This window comes from Pseudopipra pipra, chromosome 17 (assembly GCF_036250125.1).
Source record: "Pseudopipra pipra isolate bDixPip1 chromosome 17, bDixPip1.hap1, whole genome shotgun sequence".
NCBI lineage: Eukaryota > Metazoa > Chordata > Aves > Passeriformes > Pipridae > Pseudopipra > Pseudopipra pipra.
This window is the reverse complement of record NC_087565.1, coordinates 2,429,326-2,448,911: the sequence shown is the minus strand read 5'-3', so window position 1 is coordinate 2,448,911 and position 19,586 is coordinate 2,429,326. Positions and strand designations below refer to the sequence as shown.

General features: G+C 42.1%; 1 protein-coding gene across 1 annotated transcript; it reads right to left on the bottom strand.

Moving 5' to 3' along the window:
* Nucleotides 1-3,717: 3,717 nt before the first annotated feature.
* Nucleotides 3,718-16,867, bottom strand: LOC135423836 (protein-glutamine gamma-glutamyltransferase 6-like). The gene is made up of 13 exons (XM_064674476.1): nucleotides 16,861-16,867; nucleotides 14,740-14,913; nucleotides 14,298-14,537; nucleotides 10,712-10,830; nucleotides 10,316-10,441; nucleotides 9,972-10,152; nucleotides 9,591-9,726; nucleotides 9,087-9,190; nucleotides 8,757-8,999; nucleotides 7,171-7,488; nucleotides 6,019-6,182; nucleotides 5,225-5,349; nucleotides 3,718-4,173 (listed from the first exon to the last, which is right to left on the bottom strand). The coding sequence occupies exons 1-13, from the start codon at nucleotides 16,865-16,867 to the stop codon at nucleotides 4,023-4,025; spliced, it is 2,088 nt and encodes a 695-aa protein (XP_064530546.1). The 3' UTR covers nucleotides 3,718-4,022.
* Nucleotides 16,868-19,586: the final 2,719 nt, after the last annotated feature.

Below are 19,586 nucleotides of genomic sequence, written 5' to 3'. Positions count from 1 at the left end.
TTTCTGCTGTGTTTGCAGCAGAGAGTTATATTCTGTGAAGTCTTCACAAAGTCAGAACTGTCCTCATTCCTCAGCTTTTTGGAAGAAATGTGAATGTGCACGTGCATTTCTGGGGCTGCAGTGAGGGTGGCTTTCCTCTAGTCTGCGAGTGTGTTCAAACACTTTCAGCTGAGGGTCTTGCTTCATGTGTGTCACCTAGAGACACAAATTCCACCGACAGGAGCGTTGTGTCTGTGCCACGGGATGCAAAATGTCTGGAAAGTGCCTCACTTGCGTCATCGCTTTGTGTTCCTGACTCAAAGATCTGTAATTGAAAGGGACCCACAGAAAGCATCATCCCCAACATCAAGTCCTCTAATTTAAGAGTGACTTAGAATGTGTTTCTGCTGGGCCTCAGGGTTTGAAAAGAAGTTGTTTAGTCTTGCTGCACTTCACCCTGTTCAAGTTCAATGTCCAGGCTCTGCGGGGCAGGGGGCACGTCAGAGGCTGTCACAGGCAAAGAAGTTGTCCAACAGGGTAAGAGAGGATGTGTGGAGAGGTTGGAAAGATAAAGGCAGTGGCTAGCAGTGGTTAGTTCCAAGAATTTCCTGCATTAATAGTTTGATTTGCCTTGCAAAGTCCCTGCTTGTACAGGCATTTCCAGTGAATATGTGCAGGAGATCAGCAAAAAGTTGGTTTGTATATGGGGTAAGAGCACAATAAAACCTGATACCAGTCTTTTGTCCATGTGGACTCAAATTTACCCTTGTTTTGATCTTCACAGTTTTAATTTAAATCTTAGGGTTTTTTTCTTCTTTTGGTGTCTGTTAGAAAAACACATTTTCAATAATTCTGTCAGTGTGCAATTGGACAAACTTCTTCTAAAAATTTCTTTGGGTGTCTATCCTGTAGTGGACAGACACTGGGAGCAAGCTCAGAAGCAAAAGCCTGCAGAATTGGTGATCACTGCTGAAAATGCTGATCATGTGCACAGGGTTCTCTTTGACTGAAAGCTGAAGCTGTAACAAAAAAACATCTTTAAACTGTAGGTGGACTCTGCATGTGTGTGCATTACATGACACACCTGTCTAATAGAGATCTCTCCAGTCATGAGGACAGTGAGAGTCAGTGCAACACCACACAGACAAGCTGCCATGGCCCCTCTGTAGGGAGGGGAATGTGGGAGTCCAGAGGCCACCAAGTGACCTGTCTGAGGCCAGACATCATTTGATATCAGAGCCTGGGACTTCCATGGGGCAGTAGGATGCCCCAGTCAGTAGCCAACAGTGTTCATTAGGTGGCTGCAGAAGCACCGAATAGAGTAGTTAATTGATATGATAGAAAAAATATCTTCTTAATCTACTTTTCTGTGTTACACGGAAAAAAAGAATATGTTCAAGACCCATGATAGAAAATCAGTTCCAGTAGAATAACCCATAAATACATTAAACCTAAAGAGGGCTAAGCTGCTGAGAGAACAGCTAGATGTAATTTATCTTGTTTCCTCAGCAAATCTCACTCAGCTGGATAGGAGGAGTGATGTCTGGAGCCATCAGGATGAACTTACCTGCCATGAGGTTTCTTTCTTCTTTTCCTCACTTGTGTGTGGTTCAGGTTATGGACACGAAAGTGTGCAAGAACATCCTAAATCTTCTTCCACCAGCACCAATAATGAAAGGCTCAGGACTGGACTTGGCTACCCAGGCTGGAGTTTATACAAGCTGGGTGTGACCTGTGGTTGGTAGTTACTGTTTTTGTAGTGATATCCTACGTGAGCATCCACTGATGACTGCTTTAATTGCACAATCTTGAATCCAATTATGCTTATTTAAAACTGGTGAATGACTGAAGAAAGATGATAATCAGTATTCTGGTGTCTCACAGGGGAAAACATCCCAAATCGGATCTAATGAAGGAAATATAATCTTAAGCAGACACAAGAAACCTAATTTTGGATAGTTTGGTTTGTGTCAGTTTAGGTTTTTGGAGACTGTATGTACAGAGGGCAAGCGTAGACAAATATACCTGTTGTACAGCTTGGCTGTTGGGACATGGAGTGATCTGAGTAAATTTGTAATAATTAGTGTTACTGTCACTCAGTAGTTTGGGGTTTTTTCACTCTGTTTTTTTTTTTAAGGCAGGTCTGCCTGAAGATCTTTCACATAACTGCATGTAATTCATTCTTTCTTGCAATACAGACATGTGCATTCTCACTATCTGTTCCTGACATGGTTACCTGTAATCTGCATTTCTTCTGTGTGCAGCAGCACGTCCCCCAGAGAGGGCATTGTTATGCAGTCAGCTGTGATCAGAGACTTCTGTTAAGTAAAGAGAAGTGTTTAAATGGCTGCCTCTGCTTTTAATAATAATTTTTTCTTTATAGTTCGGGGTTCATAATGCATGTACAAAGTTTCTCTGTAGCTCTTTGGCATGGCACTGTGAGGCTGGCCCCGGAGGAAGCTGCAGAGCTGCTCTGCTGGTGCGAGCCCTGCCCACTCTAATTACAGGCACTCTCAGCTCCTGCAGCTCCCTCGCGTTGTCTCCTCCCTCGTCCTGTGTCACAGTTTATCTACAAACATACCCTGCCAATTTGTGCCCAGAGTAGCTTGAACACTGTTCTGAACCTTGAATGACTGTGATGAGGAGTAAGGGGTGTCAGGGGAGAAGGGATGATCCGTCATCTTCCTCACCTTCACGCTTCTGCACTGCCTTTTTGTTCTGTTTTCTGTTTTGTTTCCACTTCATGTTTGTTGTTTCCAATTCATATCAAGATTGCCAGGAACCAAAAAGGCAAAATAATTGCCTGAAGTTTAAGTGTATTTTTTAAAAAAGGAATCTGGAGTTCTGTTCTGGTTTCTTGTGTGGGTTTTTTTTTCAGTAGGAGTTTGTGATCATATCTGGATGCCTCAGACTCTGAAATATTATCAGAAGAAGGCTTTCGTATCCCTAACTCCTTACAGCTCTGTGGTTCAGAATTTTGGCCTTATTAATTCAGCTTTAATCTTTCTGCCAGTTGTACAGCAAATGTAAATCTTGAGGCTTGGCAGAGCTGTTTGCACACTGTGATTGCCCCACACCCTGGAGTGTGACCTGGAGGCTCCCGTGCCTGGTCAGTCCTTACCTGTCACAGCAGAGGCTGGAACAGGGAATCCTTACAGCTGCCTGAAAGTGTGTTCCAGCTGAGACCTGGCACCTGGAAATGCTGGGGTTGGGAACCCACAGAAGAGGCATCTGTCAGCAAACTCTGGCAGGGGTGGAGCTGGGGCTGCCCATGGAGGAGCCACGTGGGGAAGGTTTGAAGACAAACGTGTTCTTTGTCTCCAGTGACCTTACACTGGTGGGCAAAGAGTGTTGGTGACCTTGTGCTGCTGGGCTGTCACATTAATGCCAGGCTCTGTCAGGCTACATAAGAATTAAGTTACTGTTTTGAATATGTCCATGTGTTCTCCACTCTGTGCCAGGCCTGTGCCCACAGAAATACTGTCATGGACCCCACACATTACTTTCCCACCCTTCACAGGCTTTTTTCCTCCCCATTCACAGAGCTATATGTGTCACAAAATACAGAAATTAGGTGAACAGTGGAGGGAAATGTTCTATTCTTTTAGGCTAGAGGCTTGTGAAATGAAGAAAAAAAGAACTTTCCTCAATCTCGTGACTTCTTGTAATACTGTCCATGGAATGTAAAATTCATTACAAAACAATACAGTGATGAATGACTTTTATTTATTGCTGACAATTAGAATGAGGTCAAAAAGAGACTGTATTGTTTGCCTGATGGCAAAGTCAAAACTGGGAGCTGAACAGAATGAGATTTGATAAAACAGTGAAACTATTTCTACAAAGAATTCAAGAGGGAGGAAAAAAAGGAAGATATACAATTAGAGACTAAATTAAGCACTGTGAAAGTAGGAGACTTGATTCTATTGCAGTGTAAGAGGTCACCAATTTTTGTGGAAAGTTCCTTTCTGTCATCACTTTTCCTATCCAGGGGAGGATGTCTTGTCATGTTACTGCTGAAATAGGAGTTTGATTCCATCACATTATGAAGGTGCTACTGCAATGGTTACAAATCCCTTAACGTGTGAAAATTTGTCACAAGAGAAGTCTACTTGCAGCTGTAAGGGCCCACTCCTCCGAGGTGTGAATTCAAAATAAATTTTTGATCTCTCCCTCGGTGCCAGTCGTGCCAAACTGAAAAAAAAAAAAAGGAAAAAATCAATTAATTCAGGTTTACATTGTCTTTTTATGAGATTCCCAAGAAATAGGAGTGCATGAGAGCAAGGGACTCAACGGTTACTTGTGCCCCAGCCTTGGGTTTTGAGAATTACTTAAGGTTTGAGGCTTTGTGTAGACTAAGAAATGAGACAGTGCCATCTTCGTTTACTCTTGAATAGACTTATGGAAATGAGAAGTGCCATGTCAGGCCTTAGGGCTGACTGCAAATTTGGACAGTCAACACAAACTCAGAGTAGGAAAACTCTGAAGTCAAAGGTCTGTCCAATACCTGCTCAGTTCATATCCATTTTGGCAATAACATGATTTTTCTAATGGCCATTATGCTTTGTTTTTTACCTTTTTTTTTTGGCCTAAATTGGCTTAGTCTTCAACTGGAATAATGTTCTCCATATTTTTATGGATTCTCTTGTCCAAAGAGTTCCAGAGCCACAGCAAGTCACATTTTTTTATAATAATGAAAGGAAGCTCTAGGAAATACGAACTACTACTCAACAGTGAGTTAATGCATAAAGCAGCAGAGTCCAAAGGAAAAGAAAAATAGAAAATCATGGGTTTTATATTTTGAAAAGGCATATTTTTCTCCTGCTTTGAAGGAGGACAGAGCAACTTCTTGTTTGGGCTGAAGCAAGGGGAGCTATGGCAGTGTCTGACTTGTTAGCTCAGAGTTATACCTGTGGTATTAGGGCATTGTGCATAAAAATAGAAACATGAAGCCAAGCTGCAAACTTCAGAGAGACTAAAGAATTCAACATGCACATTTGCTTTCCCAGGGAAGGAGAATGTTAATAGTTTTCAGTTGTTGAAGGTGTTCCTAAGTGGAACAAACAGCACATGATTAAGAAAAAATAATATCCCAATATACACCTGGTGGCATTTTTGTTTCATAAATAGAAAATATGAAAAAGACGATTAGAGCGTGTTTGGTTTTTTTTTTTTCTTTTTGAGACACGACTCATGCTGTTGGTGGCGTTGGAAGCACCGAGTAAATGCTGCAGCTTTCACTTACTTTATCTTGACCTGCTGGTTCATCAGAGTCACCAGGAGGACGCAGCGGCTCACGGGCTCGGGGAGGGGGTTGGCGTAGGAGATCTCCAGAGTCGCAGCTCTGTTCACCACAATCCTCCGGGGGAGCTGCGGGACAAAGGCAGATTTCTGATCAGTCACTGGTTTACTCTCTTCTGGAGTCAGAACTCAGCTGTGGCATTTAGCTGGCAGCTTTCCTGGTGTTTGAAGCTGGGCTTGGCTTAGCTAAGCCGTGCTGTGGAGCTGTCCGCAATATTTTGTGCGTAATTTCAGTGGAACAGAGCCCTGACTGCACAGACACATCCCTGACACCTGTCTGATCCTTGGGGTGCTCAGTGGCTTTTTTTTTTTCTTTTTTGGCACATCACTGATGAGAACTGAAGTGTCGAAACAATAAGAACTGGCCCTAGCAATGACTGGAATTAAGGGTTTAAATCTCTATTCTGGTAGCAGGCAAAGTTGTTTAAAGGCAACACAAGCACTTGCCAGTAACTAGAACACCTGAAATGAGAACGAGTGCTGTGAACGTAAGGCTGTGGCATGTGACTGGGAAAGAAAGAAAGAGAGCTGTTCTGAAGAACGGGGTCAGGTTCAGGCCAAGGTTCAGAACTGGCCTCTCCCATCCTTGCCTTCTCAATTTAAGCAGCAGGATTTTGGAGCAAGGTCTGAAATGTCAGCCTAAATGAATTCATTTATCCCCAAATTCTCATCTTAAGATCTGACCTCCAGAAAGACCCTTTAGTGTCCGTTTGGGACATCAGGGAGAGAATTGCTTACCTTAATGATGATGTTTGTGTCCTCTAAAATGATTGTCTTCTCCACCAGCAGCTTCAGCCCGTGCGAGCGCATGACTTCACACAGAGCAGTGACTTGGATCCTTTTGTCAGTAGTCAGATATTTTCCATAATGAGCATAAGGGATCTTTACCCGGATATGCTTCCCTGGAATACAGACATATGTTTAGGAACTATTACATTTTCAAAGAAAGCTAAAGAAAAGAGAGTTACAGCAAGGTTTGTTTGGTTTTTTTTAATTATTGAAGAGAAAAAAAGGTAAGACAGCTGGAGTCTGTTTATATTTCCTTCTTGTGAGACTGGTGGTGTATTTCCCTCTTGTGGTGATCATTTTCTACTTGAACTCATTTGACCCTTACAGTTTTGAATAGAGGATTTTGGTCTGAAACTGAGGGAGTCTTCTCCTCTGCATTTCACTGGATTCCTGGCCCTTTGTATCTCTTACAATTAGAGGTATAACTATTTTTATCTATTCCCTCCTTATATCCTCTTTGTTTTACCTCAGTCAAGAAGAAAGTTTGGGTCAAGTTTCACAGAGATCCTTTTCAAGTGACCTGGTCAGCTGCTCACTGTAGTCCTACAACTTTCCTGCTGTGTATGGGGAAAAATGTATATCTTTGTAGCCCCTGGAGATGAAAAAGATCTCTATAATAATTTCAGTAGCTGTGACTCTTCAAAACAGAGTTTCACTGTAACTTTTAAACTTTGTCCTAGTTGATTTCTTTTAAAGTATTGCCTGTTGGGTGCCAGAAAGCACACATCAGACTTCTTTTATTTGTTTATAGTAAGGTATGTTCCTACGTACATGTAATAATTACCACACACACACATATATAGATAGATATATAGATCTTGCCACACACACATATATGTATAGTGTTGCTTCTGGAGCTGTAACATAAATGTAGCCTTCTATGTAACATTTGATGAGACCTTCAATTCATTCCTGAAGTAGTGAAAGTTTTCAGAGGGGGAAAAAATCATGTAAAATTTAATCACAACGCTATTAAGAGATGGTAGGAATGGATGCACTATGAGGCTGATCTAGGTATGATACTGATGTTTCTTCCTCCCAGTTGCCTTGCTGTGGCTAGGAAGAGGGCTAGATTGGCTCCTTGGGACCATTAAAAGTTACCTTGTTTAGGACCAAGCTCTGCAGAAGTAGTTGCCTTCAGGATCTCTGCCACTGTTCTCCTGGTGTACAGGATGGTGGATGCACTCATGTCCACCCTCACGGCCTTGCGGTCAGAGGAGAGGTTGTTGAGAACTAAGATTAGATTAATGTCTTTGCCAAAAACTGGAGGCTCAGCCAGCTTGAACTTCCCAGCAATGCCAGGGTTTCTGACTGTCTCTGAGGGTCTCCCATCCGCAGATTCTGTGCGTCCTTCTGTGACACTCGTTCCCAATATCTTGGCCAAGGCCTTTCTGTAAACACGTCTTTCCTCGGAAGAGCCTGGGGAAGGAGAGAACCAAGTAAAACTCTGCTTCTGTTGCAAATGCACCTCCTCTGGGTAAAGGCTTTCAGAGAGGTACAGGGTATCAGCTCTGCATATGCAACACCTGAAAGTTCCCCATATCTCCATTAATCCTCTGTTCAGGTTTTTCACAGGGAAGTAATAAATGCACTGTTATAAGGTGAATAAATCACTAAAATGAAATATAATGTATTTGTTAAAGAAGAAAGATTTCTCTTTCTCTGGTCAGAACTTGCAGCAGTGTGATAAGTCTTATTTTGCTGATCTGGTGACAGACAGCCTCTGTATTAAATACAGTTGCACTAAAACATTGAAGAGTGAAGCACTGAAATATGGCCACTGATTCCAAATGGCAAATTTTAAAACAAGTGAAATACATATTTTTTTTTTTTTTTTTTTTAAGACTTTGGGCCATAAACATTAAGCAAACTATTAAATGAAATCTGTAACCCTAAATTAAAAAAAAAAAAAAAAAACAACAAACCTCAAAAAAAAACCCCACAAAAAAACGAAAGTGGAAAGATCTGAGTACCAAGTTTCTGAGGGAAGATTAAAAAAAAAATATTCCTGCAAGCAAATGGCTCTGCAGCTCTTAACCCTTTGCTGCTTTGTTTTCCTAAATACAGTTGAATGACACTTAGTCCCTTTACTCTTTCCTAGTAGTTTTGATTCCAGAATCCAATGATGTGGAGACAGAGTCCACTGACAGTGCAAACACTGAATGGCTGGGTAGGTGATTGCCATGTGGGAGATAATGCAGAGGACTGGAGCTTAAGTTTTGGGTTAGTAGTTTGATTGTTGCCCCACTCCCTCTGCCACATAGGTTGGAAAACTAGTACTTAGTGACCTCAGTGTCCTATACTACAGACACGTGCACAGTTCATGATACACAATGGACCCAGTTTCAGGATGTTTTGGTATGACACCCTGAGTGTTTTGGTCTGCCTTGGGTAGCAAGGTGTATTTTATAGCCCTGTTTTCTGAATGTATTAAATTTTATACTTCTGTGTAAGGGACTAAAGTGTACTTTGTGTTGTGCCCTAATAAGGAAACTGTTAAATGCACAAAGCCAGAAAGGTAATACACGTTGTATTTAGGAAGTAATCAGAGAACACCGGTAGAAATATTTTCTGAAGGAAAGCAGAGAGATGCTCAAACAAAGCAGATTGCTCATCCTGCCTCCCAGCACCAAGAACTCAGCAGGAAACAGTCATGATAACAGGAGATAACGTGATAATCCCTTTACCTTCCGGATATTTGTAGTTAGCGGTGATATCCACCCGGGCGTTGCTGCCCAGGGCTTTGGTGCTGATGAACCTGCCAATGATTTCAGTATCACAATAAACCCTTTTCTTGGTGCCATCGTTGTACACGATCCACCTGTTGCAGTCAGCGTTCACCTCCGTGTACACAAACAAGGTGTCGTAATCCAAGTCCACCTCACCTTCTTTGATGGCTACGACGGAGGCAGGGCCACACTGAAAAATCCCTAAAATGTGAGAAAGAAGGTCAAACTGTATTAGCTGTGCTCAGTTTGGAGAAGCCACTGTTAAACACTGGTAATTTATACTGTTACCTTTGCTTTGTTCTTGCGGGGTCGCATCTAAAACCTGCCACCCATTGTAGGACCTTCCCAGGTCTGGGCGAACGAACCAGCTTTCATTCCAGACGTGATAATCCCTGGAGACAAAGAGCAATGTCTAGAAAGCACGGTCATATAGAGTCATACAGGCTTCCAGTTTGAAAAGAGTAGTGAATTTTGGCTCTTAAAGGTTCTCCAAACTGAGATACAGGCTGTCTCATTATACTAACTCACTGCCTCTTTCAAAGGGCAGATTTAATGCCTGTTTTTGAGGTCTAGACCTCAGGGCAGGGAGGGAGACAACCATGAAGTATGTTGTTTGGGTTTTTTTCTTCTCTTCTTTTTTTTTTTTTTTCCAAATGGATGTCTACAGTATTAATTTAGATAGTTGTATTACATTGTGTCCACTCAGTTGCTTTTGTACCACTGGTGTTCGTGTTTTTAAGTCTCCTAAATCCCCTCCCTAGTTATTAGTGAGATGCAAGAAATTATATTTACCATGTGGAATCCTTGCTGATATTAAGACTCCTTCCAGAGCTGTCATAGTACTTGTCAATACTCAGGTTTCTATCCACGTCATGGGCAGAGTTAAAATTGGAAACCAAACGGGTTGGAATCCCCAAGCACCTCAGAACTGAAATATATTTTAAAAGAAACCAAAACAAACGAGCAACGAATACAACAAAACCCACGCAGCTCAATGATTATACAAACATCTGAGAAACAAAGTTAGGGGTCTAAATATTTTGTGGTTCTTCAGCATCTGGGTTCTTTACAGCACTGTTCCTCTTGTGGAGTTTATTGCTTTGTGGTTTTTTGATTAACCCAGAGGTCACAAGTGCCTCCATCTCAGCAGAGTCCTGTGTTCCCAGGGCTTACCTGTGCACATCACGCCTGCAAACACCCAGCACTGGCCGTACTGAACGGGCCTGTAGTTGTCCTGGCGCCACTTCTTGAGGATGACCACGCTGCCATCCCACCTGGATGGATTCTCATGAGAGTGGAAGCTTCCTTGCCACTTTCCCAGGAGAACTCCGTTGTCATTATCATTTCCATTGATCTAGAAACAGGCCAGTGGACAGAATGCACGAAATGAGCTGTGCATCATGCACCCCATCCAGTTAATTGTGTTGCATAAGATGCAGGTGGCTGAGTCTCCCTGGTGTAACTGATGCTTTCTGCTCAGGTTTTGTGGGATTTGGGTGAAGTTGCCCGTTTCTTACCATAGAACTGATAACTCTGCCCACATATTTGGGATCTCCTCGTCGTGACACGTCCATGCCTGGGTCCTGGCGGTAGTACAGGCTCAGATCCAGCATGGTGAGGCAGATGTTTAGAAGGTCTTGAAACTGTGATCAGATAAGATACATTTTTAAGAAATTAGATGGCTTCCAAACAGAATTAAAGGAGATTTTACTGCAGTTCCTCCTTTCTGAGATATTCCAGGCCAGAGGTGACAGGGACAGTGAGAGACAGTTAGACACACTGTGAGCAAAGTAAGGCTACCCTGAGTTGTGCAGTTTTCATATAAACAGGCCTATTGGAGAGGCAAATAATAATAATAAGAGAAATGCTATTTGGGACAGAATGAGAGTCAAAATAAATTCCTTATGGCTTACCTGTCCATAATACCATGCTCTTGCTTCAATGTACCTTGCGTTGCCCACAAAGATTATTCCGTTTTCATTCAGAACATATTCTTGCCTCTCATTTTCATTGGCTATGAAGACATCATCACCTGAAAACCAAGTTGGGCAGGCTTAAAGCTGCAACACTAGCAACCTTTCAAAAACATTGTTGTCTTGATTTAGCAAGGGGAAAACTACTAATTGCAAAACACATCGTTACAGCTCCATGAACATGTAGAGTTCAGTGATAATGTCTGTTATTGTAAATGTCCTGGGGGGACAGGGACCCAAAAGATCCTTATTAGATTACTTAACTTTTATCCCCTACTTTTAGTGTAGCCCTTGTGTATGATTTAAATGTCCCCTAAACGTTGTGTTTCTGTGAGAAAAGTCCAGGTTCACAGATTTTTTCCTGTCTTCTCAGGGTAGTTAAGAAGTAGAACAGACATTTGAAAAGAAACACACAGATAACATTTTTATGTTTTCCAGTTATTAGGAAAGCCTACTCAACCATTCACTTGGGTTTCATTGTTCCTCATTGGTTTTCCAAGCACAGGATGTAGCTGCTATGAAAGTATTGGCTTCCCACAGAGGTTTAGATTGTATTCATCATTCTTTAAGTAGCAATATCTGCTTAGCTCTGTGTTTAATTCCATACTGTTTAAAAATATCTTCTGAAAGCTCCAGGATTTCAGGAAATACATACAAAAAAAAAATCAGCTTTTCTATTTTATTGAGTCAACTTCTTTACCTTCCTATAGGAACTTCCCATCCTTCCCTTCCTGCAAATAAAAAGATTGCAATTTATGTTAAAAATTATATCATGTGATATAAATCTATTTTTGTGGTTGCTGTCCATGTTTTTTAAAAATAATGTCATTATTGTTGATTGCTAAGCTTTTGGGGTGGCATGAGCCTGGAAACCTGTGTGCAGTTCCAGCTCTGGACCAGTTGGAAAGAGTGGGAGGAGCACTGGGAATGCTGAGCAATCCTGAAAACCTAAGTTATGAATTAACTCAGAATTATTTAAGGTAGGAAAAAAATGGGGGTGAGGAATGGGCCAAGCATGGCAGTCAATTCCAGAAATTCTTGTGAACAGGATGGGGCAGGGGGAAGGAAATCTATTCTTGGTGTCTATCATATGTAGGATGAGAAATTATATGCTGAAATGGAAGCAAGAAAGATTTGTTTGTTAATAGGAAGTACTTCTATTAGAAAGGCTGGTGTTTTATTGGAGGGAATTTCCAGGGGAGGTACTGGAGCTTCCCTAATGGCTGATCATTAGGAAGGAATTCAAAACCTGTCAGGAATGACCTAAGTGCTGAACAGGACCTGCCTTGAGGATGGTGTGGGACTAGACAACTTTCTAGGATCCTTCTAGCCCTGTGAGCTAGTTCTCTGCCCCTTCTTCCAAAGGGGATAAATTTTTATGGCTTGCTAAACCAGATTTTTTTTTCTGGTCCGTGAACATACTCTAATTAATAATTCCTGTTCAAGAAAGATCAGCTGAAAGAAAATTCCAAATGATGAGATTTCATGACCTCATACAATGGCATTAATATTTAAATCTGACTGTTTTCTGTTATACAGTTTAAGATTGATTTGCCTTTTTCAGGGACACTTCACTTTGGTTCTTGTTCTTTGATTAACAAGTGTTTCCACATTCTTCATGACTTGCAGGTGATAAGTCTGCCATTGAAATTATTGTTATTTCTCCCTAAACGTGCGATCTTTTATTTTGTGTTATTGTATCTTATTCCTTCTGACCTACCCCAGTCTCTAAGGTCAGCCAGTTGTTTCTATGTGTTGTCCCAGCCCACCTGTGCATGGACAATGTTGCTTAATGTCAGCATGTCAGTCAGTGATGAACTACTTGATCAGAGTGTTTTTTCAGATGACACCTAAGGATCCATTAGTAGCTTTTCTCCAACCCAGTGCTTTTCCTTTTGTCTCTAGTCCTGACTGTTTTCTTCTAAGTGGTTCTTTACTGATATTCCAGTTGATGAATTAATTCCTGTTTAAAGAATAATCTCACATCTGGAACCATATCTACAGGCCAGATCTGCCATTTATCCTTAGCTGAGAAAATAAATGTTCTGTTTCCTTTCTGCTATGACACTTACCATAGTGGTAACATACAATCAAACTGAATTTGTTCCTGTTTTTCAGGATCAGGGAGCTTTTCCACTCTATAGAACTTCACCAGCATCCTCCTTCAAGGATACTCCCTTTTATCTGTCAGTAGCCATTGCATCATCTGGTAAATCTGGAGGGCTCTTCTGCAGCATTATTAGTTTTAAATTGTAATGGTGCAGCTTAATTTTCCTGTTTTCATCTCAGAGGAGTTTGTCTGGTCTCAGGAGTACCTCTGGTGTTCCAGTTCAGGAGCTGTCAAATATTGCTGTCCCAGCAGTGTGGTTTCCATTAATTACAAGTTACACACAAATGATCTTTCAGGGGGTTCTGGGGAGGTTTTTCTCTCAGGACTGTCTATGCAGAGACAGTCTTGAGTTTCCTGAACATACTTCTGTAATTATTTCTGACTTCCAAGACTTGCTGAGCTAATTAACATTTTTTTTTCATCTTGGCTCTTAACATATTTCTTAGTGGCCCTTGACTAATATTTGGTCACAGAAGAAAATAGTGGATGATTGTGGTTGCTTTTCTTTTATAAACTGTTTACTCACAGGGATGGCTAAGAGCTCTCTTAACTCTAGAATATCATGTTTTAGGGCATATTTGCAAAAAATCTGCTATGGAGGTGGGCTGAGACATCTGGGGATGTTCAGCCTGGAGAAGAGAAGGCTCTGGGGAGACCTCCTTGTGGCCTTCCAGTACTTCAAGGAGGCTTTTAGAAAGGAGGCAGAGTGACCTTTTACACGGGCAGAGAGTCATAGGACAAGGGGGAATGGTTATAAACTAAAAAAGGAGAGACTCAGATTAGAGATTAGGAAGCAATTCTTTACTGTGAGGGTGGTGAGGCACTGACACAGGCTGTCCAGAGCAGCTGTGGCTGCCCCATCCCTGGAAGTGTCCAAGGCCAGGTTGGGTGGGGCCCTGCACAGCCTGACCTGGTGGGTGTCATCTGTGCCCATGGCGGGGAGGTTGAAGTGAGATGGTCTTTAAGGTCCCTTCCAACCCAAACCATTCTGTGAATTGCCAATCTTCACATTTAGCCCTCCCAGTTTTTATGAAGTTAGTTGAGCTGTTGTCCTTGCAGTTAACATCTACAAGGGCAGTCTTGCTCTGATTTAGGTGCAAGTCAAGGATGTTACTGTGTCCTTGTTCCGAGTTCTGAGAAGTACATGGACTTACAAAAGCCTGTCAGCCTTTGTCTGCAGACAAAGTGATCTGCTCAGTTCTAAAGAGTCCATGATATAACCCCATATAGCACACTTTGCTAGGATAAAAGGGAGGGGGGTGGCAGCAGCTTTTTAATGTATTAAAAGCAGATCTCTGAGCACCGAGATTGCAGCCACTGATGACCCAGAGAGAGACAGCTTGAGGGAGCAGCTCTCTGGGCAGACATGAAGCCACAGGGTCAGCTACGTTCAAGAACAAAGGTGTTGGCACCTACCTGTGCACCAGGGGTTGAAGAGTAACACAAACTGCCCCAGGTATCTGGAGGAGACCTTGTTCCCTGAGGTTACCAGGAGGGTGAGGTTGTATCGCCCGATGACAGCGTTGGCTGGGCTGGTTATCACAAAGTTGGTGGCTGTGGCCTCGCTGGGTCCTTGGGCAGCACTCCAGCCACTGGGCCCGGCCTCAGAGAGGTTAAACACAGCCCTGGTGCGATGGGATTCCGAGGGGTATGGCCCTGCCAGAAAGAAGGGTGGATTGGTTTCCATTCCAGAGTGGGATTTCAGTATTAACCTCCCACTTGAAACTATGGAGGAAAACCACTGAAACTGCAAGCATTTAAAAGCATTAATAACACACAAATTGCATCTTTAAATAGAATAGGGAGAGAAGTACAAGGAGAAGAGATGTGAACATGGGTTGAGCTAAGGGAGTGTTACCTATCTCAGTGACAAATGCCAGGCTCTCCCCATTCTGCCTCAGCCTGTTGAAGTACAGGGTGATGGTGAAGCCTTGTCCTCTCCTCACAGTCAGCTCGGTGTTGGCATATCTGTCAGTGTGGTGGTTGGCTGCGTTCACTGATGGCTGCCAGCTGATGTGTGTGGGGGTCAGGTCTGTAAAACAGAAGTCATGAAGAAGCAGCCAGCAGGGAAAGAAGCTGTTTAGTGGCACGATGAGGCTGCTAAGAGCAATTACCTTCTGCGGGAGGAAGTACAGCTAAAAAGCACATGAGCCATTAAATTAAGTTTAGTGGTCAATAACAGAAAGTTTTACTTGGGTTTTGTTACAGGGCTGTCATACACTGGGACTTACATACTTCCTATACACTGCTGGATGCTGTTTTACTACTGGGCTTAGAAAAAAAATTTACAGGGGCAAATTGGTGTAATTTCATTACCAACAGCAAATAAAGTGGCCTGTAACCCCTCTATATTTTAAACATACATATTTTTAGGATCCTGGGGATGGCACTTAGGACATCTTACTTTTCCTGCTTAAACCCTGATGCCATTTGGCCAGGAAAGGAAAATGGCCATTTGGCCATTTGCAAAGGAAAAATGCATAGTGAGAGATGGATGAACAAGAGGTGTTTCCAGACATATTGGAGCTTTTGACAAAGAAATCACTATGTCTGAATCTAGCTCTGTTCAAAGTGACAGCTGAACCACTGGAATTCCTGTTCTAGTAGGCACTAGCTTCATGTCCTAGAGGAATTCTGATGACTTGCAGTTTGCCTGGAGTTCTCCAATATCACGTCCTCCTGCACATTTGCTGTTATTATGGTCTGTGGTTTAAAACCCATCAAGTGGTTCTTGCCACCTCAAATGCTAAACTACCTTTTTGGCAAGCAGGTATTTATATGATCTTCCTTGAATGATTGATTTCCCTCCTATAGCTCATGTTTTGTTGCCATGCTCAAACCTGAGCAGTTTTACTGTCTTTGGGAGGGCTGAGAAGCACTTTCTGTGTTTCTGTCTGTCCTGGGAGACTCTCCCAAGTACACCTGGAGCATTGTGTAGAAAGTTTTGGCAAATGCTCAGAGCAAGCACCTCAGTGAAGATTCTTCCAAGTCACTCTTATTAATATCAATGTCATAAAAGCAATGAGGTTGGGGGTGGAGGGACAGAATGAGGGGAACACAACCACCACCATTTTAAAGGGAAATCAAAAGAAAAAAGTAATAACAACAAAAAGATTAGGATGGAAAGGATGGATTAAGGCCTATGCTGTTATTGCAGGAATCTTCAAACAAGCTTCCAGGTCTATCTCATACCATAGAGCTTAGCAATGAAACACCAAGTCAGATCTGAAACAATATAGCTGCAAATTAAACTACAATTTATATCTAATCTTTGAAGAAGAGGTAAAAGTAAAAACTAACTTAGGCAAAAAAAGCACCATAGTTAAATTCAAGGATTTTTTTTTCTGGTCTAAGACCATAAAGAAGTTAAGTGAGTAAGCACTGATGGGCTGAAAAGGAGAATCTTTAGCATGAGCATCTGGAACAACAGTGAACTGCAGTTAGTGCTGCTTTCCATGCAGAGCAACATTTTACAAACTGATTTGTAAATGTTTGTCCCATCATTAAATGAGAGAGAACCTTGCTTTGCAATTTCCCAGTTCAACAGTCATCTTAAACTTTAAAAAGCAGAGATACTGTCATTGTTGTTTTCCTTTGGTAGGGTTTTAATGCATATTTGAATTCCCATCTATAGGCTCCATGCTCGCAGCTCCATTAGGGTGGATTACACAGATTTTGTTAATACAAAACATAACACATTTCTGACACAGCATTTAAAAAATGGTGCCTTTTGAAATAATGGGAATTTCTTTTCTCCTCCCTGCCCCTAGTATTCTCTGTTTAGCTTAAAAACTATTCTCAAACAGGTCTTAACAATAACAACAATAAAACTTTCGAAAATGAAGTGCAAGAACAAATTACAATATAGAATTTCCTTCAGATAAGAAATCTGAGCAGATACCTACAGGGCATGTATATTGAGGAAACAGTCCTGAAGAAAGTACCTGCTGAAGGGAAGCAAATGACTCGCAGAACTCACCTGCCATTCCCTCAGCTTATGAGAATTGCATACAGCTTCTGCTTTGGCCTTCAAGGTTGTCCAAATCACATCAATCATAAAAAGAAGAAAGCCCAGCAATCTTTTTGTGCTGTCAGCTGAAATTTGAGAGATGGGAGAGGTACTTAGCCGTTGTTATTAATACCTGTAGGCTTGTCAAACGAATTAACTGGTTCCTATAATATGTAGATGTCTAATGCCAAAGGTCCTACTCAATGTGGGTGTAATTATGGGAGGAGATACCAGAATTATTTACTCAGAGGAAATGCATGCTCCTGAATCCCAAGACAGAAAGAACTTCCTACAAAGATAATAGGTGTGCCATGAATGAGTTATCTTTAAGGGTGAGGAAATGGGGAGCGTGGTGGGACATAAAAGCCATCTGAAGGAAAAAGGAGCATTTCCTGATGACTTAACTTCCATGTTGGTTAATATCACTTCTGTTTGTGTCCAATAGCTGTGAATTGGTTTTAGAGGTTTTTTTTTTTTTAAGTCTCACATTACCTCCAATACCCTCTGACTTATATGAAATTATGAACTCCACCAGAAACAAATGTCTGTTTACCTGTTATGTTAGCTCCATACTACTATTGCCCAGAAGTTTTATTTCAAACAGAACTCCCAAAATATTAAATATGAGTAATTTTTATCAGCACAAACTCTAAGGCTGTCTATTTTAACAACAATGAATATATTTCTTTTTGGTTTAGTACCATCACTTAAAAGAGTACAGGTAGTAAAGTGACATTGTTTTGAGGAGGATTATCTGCTTAAGATTCTGCAGCTCCACTGATCATGTTCTAGCACTCAGTAAAGACTTAAAAATGAATGAATCTGCATTTCAAGTTACAGAGAAAGAAAAACAAACTGAGGAAGCAGAAGTTAAGCTGTTTTTAAGGCTGATTTTTACAAGAAAGTTGCGTTCTTGCACCTTTTTGAGAAACTTTGTTTTCATACCAAAGACTAAGAGAGTACTTGACCAGTCATGCTAACCTTACCCCAAAAGAAAAGCACTGAAATTTCCCCACTAGGCAGCAGTGTACCTGGCACAGAGTGCCTCCACTTACATTATAGTTCAGTGGCGCTTCCTCCTCTGGGAAGTTTCCGGGATGTTTGAGCAGTCAGGACTTGTTCCAAGAATCACCTCAAATGGGTTTGATTGCTCTTCAAAGCTTCTTTAGTTGGTCTTTTTTCTCTTTTCCTTAATTCATATTCCTTGGAAACCATAAGAGCCACAAGCCTCTGATGTTCCCCGGTGTTCACACGCAGCCCTAGTGACAAACCGCATCGACCAGTTCTTAAGTCCAGGGCTCGGTACTTACAGGGATTGCCTCAGATGTTACACATTGCTCCCACTGGCACTTGGCTGTTTCCTTTCTTCTTCCTTGCTACTCACATGCGTAATTAAATCTCAGAACACTTTTTCTGTCTTGGCTGCAACCACCTCCTTTACCTCTGCAAGGCACGCCCACAGCCGCGTTCACCAAGCCACCAGAACCTCTCTCAGACTGGCCTACATCCCAAACTGGCACCTGCTGGTCGGTGCCTTCACCACAGCAAAGCTGCTGTTGTAATCCCTTTGGAATGCTGCAGTCATGGTTCCTGAGTGACTAATGACTGAATGTTGCCACAGGTGTTTTCCTACCTCAGTTCCCCCCCGCCCATCATCCGAAATGGTTCAAAATACTTTGTTCCTCCTCAAAATGGTTCAAAGTACTTTGTTTCTCCTTTTCCCCCATATCAGAGTCTTGAAATTGCAGTGCAGTTTGCTAACTTTCAGGGGGAAAACGAATTCTTTGATTTCGGTCATCTCCTGAATAATTTTGTCTACTCTTCATACCCCCAGGGTAACCAAATTGCACCTTACCCTTGTGTTATTGCTACCTTATTCTAGAAAGGGGGGAGCAGTATAACTTCCACAAAGTTGCAGAATGTGTTCTGTCAGTCTGTGTCCAAGTTGTCCCACTTTTAATCTGACACATTAATTTATGTGCACCTGGAGTGTTGCAGGGAAAGGGTGTTGCCTTCCTTTAACTCCCCCAGAGGTTTGATTTAAAGGCTTCTGTCATTTCTGTTGGTGCAATTCATTTGATTTTAGCACAGCCTGGGTGTTTTCTCACACCTAAGATGTAAAAAGAAGTCATTAAGTGTATATTCACATTCTAAATCCAAGATTGTACTGCAGCTTGAACTTCTAAGGTGGTTTATGGTAGCCAAGAGGAGGCCACCAAGGTGATTAGAGGGATGGAGAACCTTTCCTGTGAGGAAAGGCTGAGAGAGCTGGGATTGTTCAGCCTCAAAAAGCAGAGGCTTTGGGGTGGCCTAATTGCATCCTTCCAGTACCTAAAATGTAACAAGAAAGACGGGGAGAGACTATTTACAAGGGCCTGGAGTGACAGGACAAGGGGGAATGACTTCAAACTGAAAGAGAGTAGGTTTAGATGAGATATTAAGAAGAAATTCTTTACTGTGAGGGTGGTGATGCAGTGGCACAGGTTGCCCAGAGAAAGCTGAAGATGCCCCACCCCTGGCAGTGTTCAAGACCAGGTTGGATGGGGCTCTGAGCAACCTGGGATAGTGGAAGGTGTCCCTGCCCATGGCAGGGGGGTGGAACTGAATTGTCTTTGAGGCCCCTTCCAACCCAAACCATTCTGTGAATCTGTGATTTACACCATGAGACCTCTTGGCTCTGATGAGCCTTGAGGAGT